We start from the raw sequence: 11,276 nt of genomic DNA on the forward strand, positions 1-11,276 counted from the left end.
TGTCTGTTGGAAACTAAAAATAAATAAGTAACTAACAATAACATGAAATTTCATGGGATCCAAGGAACAATGAGGAAATGCAGACCTGAAAATCAGTTTCAGTACATTAGTGATGCTGACTTGTACATAAAACGTACAACAAAAGACAGTCTATGGGAAAATGTATGATGAGGGTGAGGGATAGGCTAGCTATGTGTGAAAAGTCCAACGAAATGTCTTCTTCTTGATCACACAAATGACCACTTCAGTGGCATATATTCTTTCACACTGAAATTCTGTGCCCTTTTTCCAACAAGTTTCCATACCCTGAGACACAACCATGTCACACACACACACACACACACAAGAAAACTAAGCAAAGAGTAAGCTGCTCTTGATAAATTCCAAGTACCTGACTCATAAACTAAAAAGTACTCTAAAAAATAAGGAAAACAATCAAAAACTAACCAGTTTTTAAGGACCTGGTCCTAAGTTCCAGGTGGTGAAGCTACAGTAACAAAAGTAAAGCAGTCTCTTCCCTCAAGGACCTTCTCTTCCATTGGAAGAGATAAGATGCACTGGGATATGGAAGATGGTGTCCTAGTTTTTAAGAGGACTAGGTACATCATGGGCAATGTTTTGATTTGCAGGAGAATAGGATTTTATTGAGGCAGAGTTGTCTCACTCTCTTTTCCAGTGTTAGGACAAAAGTCAGGAGTACTGGCCATGTCATGGGATGCAGTGGATGACTTAGGTATCTTTGCTATTTTACCAGGCTCTGAGTGTTCTCCAGCACCAGCTCGGCTCCATTCACGGACCCCAAGTTTACCCGTTGCATCTGGAAGGTCAGGATTTTCTTGGGAAACAGACCCCTCTACCTCGTCTTTCCCTTTCTTCCAGGTTCTGTCTCTTTCTAGGTGCTCACTCAGCCACCCTCTGGATCTGTATGGTATTGAGGACGGTATTGAGAACTACTTTGTATCTTGGTACAGCAGAAACCTTGCCAGTTCTCTCCTGTTGACTTAGGATTCTAGAGACTGGTCCTTGGAGATCTCTGCCTAATTCTCTAACTCCAACTCTGGAAACAGGGAGGGATTGAGTCACTGGGACTCCCTGCTGAGGATGAAGTTGATTATTATTCTGGGAGTGGAACAGTGATAATTATATGCACAAGGACAAAAGAAAAAGAAAAACCTGAGAAAGTGAGGGGGAAAAACCCCTTCTCAGCCCATACTCTCATTGTCTCTTCTATTCCTGGCTCAGTGAGGAGACAGACATGAAAACACTTTCCCTTATCTCTCTTTTCTCCCACTGCACTTCAGTTCTCTTGTGCTCCAGTGTCCCCTGAAACTTTCAGAACTTTGAGAAACTTCCCTTTCCCTTCTGCCTTTCTCACAAAACCAAACATGGTGTCGTCCCTGAGGAACTTGTTTCCTGATCATGGCAGACACATTGAAACTTTTCGCCGGTTTCTGGCTAATTCCATGGAGCACCAGGGCATGCAGAACTTCATTGAGGGGAAACTTATAGGCATTATAGCAAGGATTAGATACAGAAAACCAGAAATTACCATTCTAAGCATAGGTGGTGCAGCAGGGGAAATTGACCTTCAAATTCTCAAGTTCAAGCTCACTATTCAGGAAGTCACATCAACAATGAAGTAGTTGAAGCAAATGCTGAACAAATACAAAGAACATGCAGCCACAGCATCAGACCTCAAGAACATAAAGTTTGCTTGGCATCAGGAGACATCATTTGAATATAAAAAATAGAATAAGAGAGAAAAAAGAGCTTTGGAAATGGAACTTTATTCACATGATTCAGATGCTGTATTATATAAAAAATATCCCAGCTACTCTGAAATTTTTCCACAGTCTCCTGGATACTAAGGGCAAGATACTTAACTATTCTTGTGTCAGGAACCAGTGGTTGGGACAAACTATGGGAAAAGTATGGATCCCACTTACCCTCAAATGATCCCTCCCTCCAGTGTGTATGTCATCCTCCAATATTACTCAAACTCTGGAAACTTTGGAAATTAAATATCAGTGCTTTGACCTTCTCTCTACAATGAATATATCAGATTGATTTCTTGAAAGTAATGAAAATGGAGAGTTACTTCTGGACTTTTTAACAGAAACCTGTCACTTCAGCAAAATTGCTCCACCTGATCTGAAGGCTGAGATTATTGAAGACCTTCAAAGGCCAGGAGTCAGTATGCTTGTGTTCTTCCTTCGTTGGCGAAGAAGTCTATGCCATCAGAGAAACGATAACATGACTTGCACTTGACTTTGTTTTGAGTGAGGGAGGGCTGTGCAGATCACCAGCCTCACTTCTCCTCCAGAGCCATCTCAATCCAGTGACCAGATATTCATTCGGATGACTGGAGATGATTCAGGATGAGGTAATTGGGGTTAAGTGACTTGCCCAAGATCACAAAGTTAGTGAGTGTCAAGTGTCTGAGGTGAGATTTGAATTGAGGTCCTCCTGACTACTACACTGATGTTTTATCCACTGCACCTCCTAGCTATCCCAAGGATTCAGTATAAAAGAAAGGGGAAAGATTCTTTTGACAATCACGTGAGTTTCATAGTGGTTGAGGTGTAACACTGATGTTCATTTGTCAATCAACAAGCACTTATTAAGCACCTACTGTGTGCAGGGTACTGTTCCTGGTAGGGAGGTGAAGGTGTTTTCAAAAGCCAAAAAACAATGTCCTTGCCCTGAAGGAGTGTATATTCCATAGGAAAAGATAACGTGCATAGAAATATATGCAAAATAAGTCATTTCATCTGGAATTTACAAGGTACAGAATAAGCAGTAATTTACTCTTGCTTCAGAGTACAACGTATAACATTCTTAATAAATTACCATCTCATATAGGTTGAAATTGAGCATAGTCCACACCTGTGACAATTTGGAAGGTCCATTACCTTCTATCATCCATTTACACATAGAAGTGGCATTTTTTAATGTTACCTGATGCAGCAGGACCTCATCAACCCCTCTCCCATATAAAGCTCATTTCTAAAGTTGACATAAGAGATCCAGCTAAATCCAGCTGCCAAAACTACAGTGCACTCTATAGAGTGATGTGCTATGGTTTGTATAGCTTGTGTAGGCTCGGGAGAGCCTGCTAAACTTTTGTTTAAATGTTTTATACCTTGGATATCAACAAATTCTGTAAATCAGGGCTTGAGTATTTTTGATGATTAGACTTAAGAAAGAGAAGAAGAAAATTTTAGTAGTGTCAATTAAATTTAAAAGCGCTTTATAATTTACAATTTACCATTCTGTCTCTCTCTCTGTCTCTCTGTCTCTGTCTCTGTCTCTCTCTCTCTGAACTCGCTACATAGTTACCAGCAGCCACATGGCTGCACTCACCTGAAAGAGCTCATGAAGTCTGGTAGTCTCTTGTTTATTCTAGGGATGAACAACTTTTGGTTTCTCTTCTCTAAATATCTTCTTACATACTTCTTTAAATAGGTTACTTTGAACAAATGATAGTTTGTCCAATCAGATCATTGAATGCGAACCTTAAACCACTAATCTTGGTGATTACCAAAGACAACACAGGTTTGTGTGGGAGAGGGGGACTGTGCGTTTCTTCTTTGGAGGTTTTGGGGGTAAGGGGCAGGAGGGGGCCGCGGGTCTCGGCCGTGTGGAGGCAGCTCCTTCAGGCAGAGCGTGGGGTGGCTGCCAGGTGAGGGGGGCACAGGGGAGGGGGGTGACGGCCATGACTTGGCCGGGCAGGGTTGGCTCCGCGGCTGTGTCCATCCGAGCTGGGGCGATACCCGAGCGAGCTGGCAGAGCAGCGACAGCCGCGGAGGGCGCAGCAGACAGAGGAGCTCTCACCCTGGAAGCCGCGGCGTTGGCACCTCCTGGAAGTGGAGGCGATGGATCCCTCCCTCGTGGGGTTCCTCTGCCTGGTGCCCTTGGTCGTCTCTCTGTCCCCGGGCGTGTGGGAGCTGCAGAAGTTAGAGGTTGGGATACACACTAAAGCGTGGTTTGTTACCGGAATCTTTTTACTGATGACTGTGCCAATATCTGTCTGGGGGATTTCGCAACATTTACTGCGTTACACTGAACCTGAGCTACGGAAGCGAATAGTAAGGATGCTTTGGATGGTGCCTATATACAGCTCGGATAGTTGGATAGCTCTGAAGTATCCTGCCATTGCGATACATATGGATACTTGCCGAGAAGGCTGTGAAGCTTATGTCATATACAGTTTCAGGGGATTCATTCCCAATTATCTGACTGTCCGGTATCCAAATCTGGTATTAATCCCTGAAGCCAAAGATCAGCAGAAACATTTGCTTCCTTTCTGCTGCTGTCCATCATGGGCAGTGGGAGAAGTATTACTGATCAGGTGCGAACTAGGTGTCCTGCAGTATACTGTTGTCAGACCATTCACAACTATTAATGCTCTAATCTGTATATGATGAAGGGAACTTTAGCTTTAAAAATGCTTGGACTTACTTGGTTATATTCAACAACGCATCACAACTGCTTGCTATGTATTGCCTTGTGCTGTTTTATAAAGTACTGAGGGAATAGCTGAATGCAGTTCAGCCTGTTGATAAAGATGGTCGTTTTTGTTTCCTTCTGCCAAGCAGCAATCATTGCCTTGTTGGTAAAAGTTGGAGTTATTTCTGAAAAGCATACCTGGGCATGGCAGACAGTAGAAGCTGTGGCTCCAGGTCTACAAGATTTCTTCACCTGTATTGAGATGTTCTTTGCTGCTTTGCTCACCACTACAGTTTTTCCTAAAAAGCCTATGTGCAGGAGGCAGAAGAAGGCTCAGGCTTCGATTCTTTAACTGCAATGTGGGACATTTCAGATATTAGACATGATATACCTGAACAAGAAAGAAATGTTGGAAGGACAGTCCTGGATCATTGTAGTAAAACGTTTTTTCCTAATGAGGAAGAACAAAGCGAAAATACAAGTTTATTATCATCATCTCAAGACCAGATTTTGGTTGCTTCTTCTACGTCATCTTCACCCTTGAGTCACTACCAAAGGTTTGGACACACTGTGACACCACAGACTACACCTGCTTGTTCAAAGACACCTGACAAAATTTATAATGCTGTCACAGGTGTAAATGATGACTCTTCAGCTAAGTATAAATCTCTGCCCTCCTGAACATTCAGAAGAAGGTTTCTCCTGTCCTGCCATGTTATTTCATAACCCGGTATCCCATCACTTATGGCTTTTGTGCTTAGGACAACACTAAGCTGATGGAAAACTCCAGCACAAAGATGGTTGGTGAAAGCCAGGGTGTGCATAAAGGTAGAGAGTTGAATTTAAAACTGAATTAAGCACATTTTATGTATCAAATAATCAGTCTAAATTTCCTAAGACTCGATTCATTTCTCAATGCCAGAATACCATATACTTACATCTGAAGAAGAGAAGAAAATGACTGCAATTATTACTGTCGTTAAAATCCTCTATCAGATAGACGGATATGAAAATCAATGTTTTCCACCCTTGCTGCATGGAATAGAAAATGCTGATGAATTTATCTTAAGAGTGAACTTTATAAACAATTAGGTAAATGAATTAGTGGGACTTGATCATAATTAAAGTTAATGGTCACTTATGTAGGTTATGCTTACATAACATTTAAATGCTAGTTTTTCCATTCAATAAAAGAAGGAACTTCTTCCCTAAAAAACAAAAAAGACACCACAGCACATGTAACTGACAAATATGACCAATGGTGACTTCAAATGACTTTATCCTGAATGACATTATCATTATGATACAATAGAAATAAAGACATTATGGAGGCCAGGTAGTACTTTCTTTTAAAAGCAAAAATGAAGCCAAAGTATATTTTTGAAATTTGTCTTTATGATTTCCTAGCATATATCAGACGATAAGGCAGAAAAGCATAGTTAAGAGGGCCAGCCTTAGATTCAGGGAGACCTCCCTCAGACACATATTGACTTGGTTTCCCAGTGCAAAAAATATCTTAGTCTCTCACTTCCCCAGCCCAAATGATTCCTTTCCTCTCCCGTCTTTCCCTCCTCTTCCCTCCCCTCCAAAAGATTTAATTGGAACCCTAAACCTAACCCTCCAGTTTTAACCCTAAATGCTCTCCATCTTCACAGCTAATAGCAATTAGTATTTTCCTATAATTAGGAAACATTAGAGTTGAGAATTTAGAGTCTGTTGGAGAGAAGTGGATCTAGTCTTACCTCCTCCTTGCCCCCATCCAATGTAGGAGCACTATCTATAGTACACCTGATGAATGATCCTCTAGACTGTACTTCAGGGGTTTGTAACCTGGGGTCCAGAAACTTATTTTTGTTAATCTTTTAATAAATACATTTCAGTACAATTTTTCTTCTATTCAAAAACAGAAAAAGAAACTTTCAGAGTTTCTCCAAGCCAATTTCCTTCCATAGCTATTGAAGGTTTGGTCCTTCAGCTGGCTTGCATTTCAGAGGTATGTTGTCCAATCAAAAGCTTTTACTCACAGCTGCGAACCATTGCATGGAAGCTGCATATAGAGCTGTGAACCAAGAGGTGGATGTTCCCAGCACAGAGCTCCCATTGGTCAAGACCACTGGAGAAGATCACGCCAAGAGAGTGAAGCTGAGGAAATTACTTAGAGGTGTTGTCATTTATCCAGGACTGAATTCTGGACCTTCCTTGAGTAACTATGTTCCTCTTGTTATTCTCTGAGAAAAGAAACTTCTGTGTATTTTGGTTCAGCCACCCCATTCTGGAGGTTGGGAGGACTTTATCCCATCTGTAGCATTAAGGTGGCTGGAACACCTAATCTCCTAATTTGCAGTCAGCCTACCAAGCCTAGGAATTTAAGAGCTAACATGAATTGATGCATGCATCAACTAAAAAAAAGCATTCCTCAAAACTAGAGAGAGGTGGTGCTTTCATGGGTGCTGAGGGTTCTGCCCAAGTCCTTAGAAGTTCCTAGTGAGCAAAGCTCACCTTCTGATGCTGGCTAGTCCTAGGTGGGTTTGGGCTCACTCTTGGACCCAGGTTGAGAGAAGGAATAGCTCCTTGGGTCTGGAATCTTTGGTCCATAGGTCAGCTGCTTAACCAGTCCTTTCTTAGCAGGTCCCATGCCCCTGTTCATAAGTGAAGTTGGGCTCAGAGAATTGTGTCTGTTGATTTTCCTGGCCAATGTGGTTCAAAAGACGTGGGGGTAGCAGTAGAATATGGAAGGAGGGTGCCCTCCCCTCCCTTCTCAGAATCTCTCCCCATTCAATTGGGTCCAAGTGCATCTGTTGGCCACAAATGCAGTGTTTCCCATGGAAACTCTTTGGATGCAGATAGGCTCTCTCCCTATTCACGACAGATGTCTACTGCAGGCTAGAAGGGGAAGTCTTTTCCTTCTAAGGTTTTTCTGGAGTGTTTCTGAATTTGAATGAACATAATTATCTGGTTTGTTCTTTGAATGGATTCACTTCTTCTATTTTTTTTTCCTGCAAACAAAACCATGCTTCATGTTTTCCTTTCTTTTGGAGCACATTTTTCAGGTGGTGTTTCAAGGATACCCCATTGCTATATGTTCAGTTTGGGGGAGAAAAGAGAGGGAAGAAACAGATTACGTTGAGGCAGGGTGGAGTTCTGGGTTCAGCATATGTGCCAGTAGTCCTGGACAATTTTTTGGAAATCAATTGTCAAGTCTCTTCCTTTGCTCTTGACTTTCAGTACAGAAGTTGAATGGGTGCTTAATCATATTACAATGATTCTTTTCTTGTTGGTGGTAATGATTTATCCTTGAGGTGGGGGCTGCAGAATTTCACTATAATATTCCTGTAGGTTGTCCTCATAGGATCTCTTTTAGGTGATGATAGGTGGATTTTTTCTATTTCTACTTTTCTCTCTTGTTTGAATGCTTCAGGAAAATTTCCCTTATTTCTTGTTTTATTGTGTTAGGATTTTTTTTCCTCGTTACTTTCAGGTAGTCTGATTATTCTTATGTTTTCTCTTCTTGATCTACTCTCTCAATCAGGTGTTTTTCTTATGAGATGTTTCACATTCTCTTCTATTTTTTCATTCTTCACATTTTGTTTTATTATTTCTTGATCTCTTATAACTTCATTAGCTTCTCCTTGCCTAGTTATAATTTTCAAAGAATTGGTTTTCTTCCTTAAGATTCTCGATGTCTTTTTCTGATTGGTTGACTTTCTTTTCATAATCTTGGTTTTTATAGTTCTTATTGTTTAGTTTTTAGATTTTTTTCTCAATCTCTCTCATTTGGTTTTTAAAGTCATTTTAAGGTTCTTCTATGAATTCTTTTAGGGCAGGTGACCATTTTTCATTATTCTTTAGGGCAGAAGATTATTCCTTTAGTATCCTCTTGGAAGACAATCCCTGTTCTTTTCTATTCCTATAGTAATTCTCTGTAGTTGGGTTCTTTTTCTTTTGCCTGTTGATTATTTTTTTATTTGTAGCATCTTGGTTTTTGTAATCACCTCTAGTCCTGGAACATGAAGGACGGTGCCCTGGAACATGAAGGGTGGTGCTTCTGGACTGACATCCTCCTTCAATTCTCCCCTCTAGCTTGGAATGTAAACCCAGGACTCCATCCTCCTATAATAGTGCCAACAGCTGAGAGTCCCAGCCCCAGGGCTTCTGCATTCTCCTGGTGTATGCTTGTTCCTTCTCATACCCAACCATGTCTCCACAGGGAAGCAGGGTCTGGCATTCCTTCTCAGCAGAGGTTCCCTGGATCTCCTCTGGCACAGACACCCAACTCCCATCACTGTCCCTCGAGTAAACGTTCCTGTGATGGGGGCTGAGGCAGCCTTCCAATTCAGTTAACCCCAGGGCTTGCTGCTTGTCGTTTAAGCAGACCTAGGTTTCAGGTGTGTACTCTTCACAGGGACATTTCTTCAGATCTTCTGTGGATGTCCCAGGAAGATCACACTTCTATCCCTACGACTGTTTCTTTTTACTACTCTGTGTTCTCCACAAGGTACAATTATCATCTTCTTTGTGGAGGAAATCTGGAGAGGCTGGACATTACTGTCCTATCCCACCATCTTCCTAGAGAGCTACAGCAATTTTCTGATTTTTTTTTACTTAAAGCAGGCTTACATTGATATGACTATGGATAATTTGGATTTCTTCCTCTGAAAACTGTCTATTTGTATATTAGCACAATTTTTTCAATTACATAATATTTCATATTCTAATACCTTGGAATCCATGCCTCATATCTGGAAAATGAGACTGATCACATTTTTGACCACCATGAAGAGTGTCTCTAAACAATGTACATAAGGGTAATCTTCCTTCTTCCACTGTACTAACAGTTGGAAAGATAAATTTAAGAGAAATAAAGGATTGTCCCTTGTTTTAAGGACCTTCTGCTCAAAGCGGGAAGGCAGTAAAATCAAAGACCTTCCTCCCGACCTTCCCTGGGGCTGCCATTGGTCCTGAGGCCAGCAGAGGGAGACATTGGAATGCATTTGGGGCTGAGCTGGGCTGGAAATGCCCCCCTGGGGCTCTTAGCCCCTGAACGCTTGGTCTCCTGCCCTGTAGCCCTTCCCCTGAGCTGGGGGCACATGCAGAGCTACCCTTATCCATGTCCCAACTTTTTAAGGGACACCCCAGAGTCCCCTTAGACCCCTGAGTTTGAACAACATCCTCAAGTGCTAAAAATGTGCAAACCAGTCCAAGTCATTGCTTAACACTTACCCTGCATGTGGACACATGAAAGCCACCCAGCAGCCACAGAGTCTAACTGATGTGAGAAGCAGACAATCTGCAGGGGCTAGGTCCTCAGGCCTCAGTTAAGACTCCCAAAACCTGTCCTCTTCTTTCATCAACATACAGAGTGAAAGGGTTTTTCTAGAAGGGGTAGAGTTAATGCTGGAGTGGTAGTCAATTTAGTTTAGTTTTCAGTTTCAAAAGGTTTAGCCTGGTTGGGGCCCAACTCTACAGAGAGTGTGTAAGGACCTTGAAAAGCAATTAATGGCTGCTATCCATCCTAGGTCTCTGGCTTAATTGTATACAGATGGCTATGCTGGAACATTAAGGTCTTGGTGGGAAACAACTGCTGGGGTATCATGAGTACTTCACCCAGCAATTCTTGGATCCCAAACAATTGACTCAACTGTCTGCCACACTTCCAGAGCCTGTATCCCATCAGGAGGACTTCCTAACGCCCTCTGAGGCTCAACATATGTCCTAGGTTTGGAATCTAGGGTCTGGGTGTTCTCTCCAAGTCCTGAGGCCCCTCCTTCAGTCCAGAACAGGAGCAGATTTGCATGTGGGGGCCTCCTCCCTGCAGGGCCTGGGCTGGTCTTAAGAGAGCCTGTGGGAGCCCAGTCCCAGCTGGGGAGTATCAGGACACAGAGCTCTGGGAGAAACCTTTACCATGGCTTGGATCTCTCTGCTGTTCTCACTCCTGACTGTCTACACAGGTGAGGCTACCCCGGGACTCCTCCGTTTGACTCAGGCCCCACAGTGTCTCACACCAGGTCTAGGCCTGGCCTGAGGTCATGCTGAGCTTGTAGAAGGGGTCAGCATTCCCTTGGGGAGACAGGCCCCTGCCTCTGACCAATCTCTTCTTTGCTTCTCTTGCAGGTTCTGGGTCCTCCATTGTATTGACTCAGCCACCTTCAGTGTCCAAGAACCTGGGAGAGACAGCCTCCATTTCCTGCACTGGGGATGGACTTGGTAGCTATATACACTGGTATCAGCAGAAACCTGGCCAGTCTCCTAAGGTACTCATTTATGATACCAATAGCAGGCCCTCGGGGATCCCTGACAGATTCTCTGGCTCCAAATCAGGGAACACAGCCACCCTGAGCATCTCTGGGCTCCAGGCTGAGGATGAGGCTGATTATTACTGTCAGCTGGGGGATTATAGTATTAGTGCTCACAGTGACACAGACTGAGGAGGAAGTGAGACAAAAACCCCTCCCAGGCCTGCTCCCCTTGAGCCCTCCCCTCTGGGATCCAGAGAGGTGCCTGGTGAGCACAAGAACGAAAGAGCTTCTCCCTCAGTCCACTTCCTCCCCTCCTTCCTCCATATTTTTCTGTCTGGGGGCACCCTCCCACTCCCTGACCCTCCCCCTTTCAAGCTCTTTCCACCTCCCCAAGCCCTCATCTGCTCCCTCCCTCCTTCCATGTGATCCTCTCCCATTCCTTAAGTTCCACTGCTCCCCGGAACCTCTCTTCTGGCCTCTCTGCAACTTTAAATACTGTTCAAGTGCAAAGATGGCAGAGTAAGGAAGGAACTCCCCGAAGCCCTCCCTAACTAGAAAAACTCAAGAAAACAGGTTCAAAATTGATCCAGG

General features: G+C 43.2%; 1 pseudogene and 1 gene segment (V, D, J or C); both read left to right on the plus strand.

Annotated features, from left to right (window-relative positions):
- The first annotated feature begins 1,385 nt into the window (after window positions 1–1,385).
- LOC140498041 (histamine N-methyltransferase-like) lies at window positions 1,386–2,676 on the plus strand (annotated as a pseudogene).
- Window positions 2,677–10,351: 7,675 nt separating this feature from the next.
- LOC140502142 (immunoglobulin lambda variable 3-25-like) lies at window positions 10,352–10,874 on the plus strand. The segment is given in 2 exon segments: window positions 10,352–10,397; window positions 10,561–10,874. Coding segments are annotated over 2 exon segments (360 nt in total).
- Window positions 10,875–11,276: the final 402 nt, after the last annotated feature.

This window comes from Notamacropus eugenii, chromosome 4, assembly GCF_028372415.1.
Source record: "Notamacropus eugenii isolate mMacEug1 chromosome 4, mMacEug1.pri_v2, whole genome shotgun sequence".
Taxonomy (NCBI): domain Eukaryota; kingdom Metazoa; phylum Chordata; class Mammalia; order Diprotodontia; family Macropodidae; genus Notamacropus; species Notamacropus eugenii.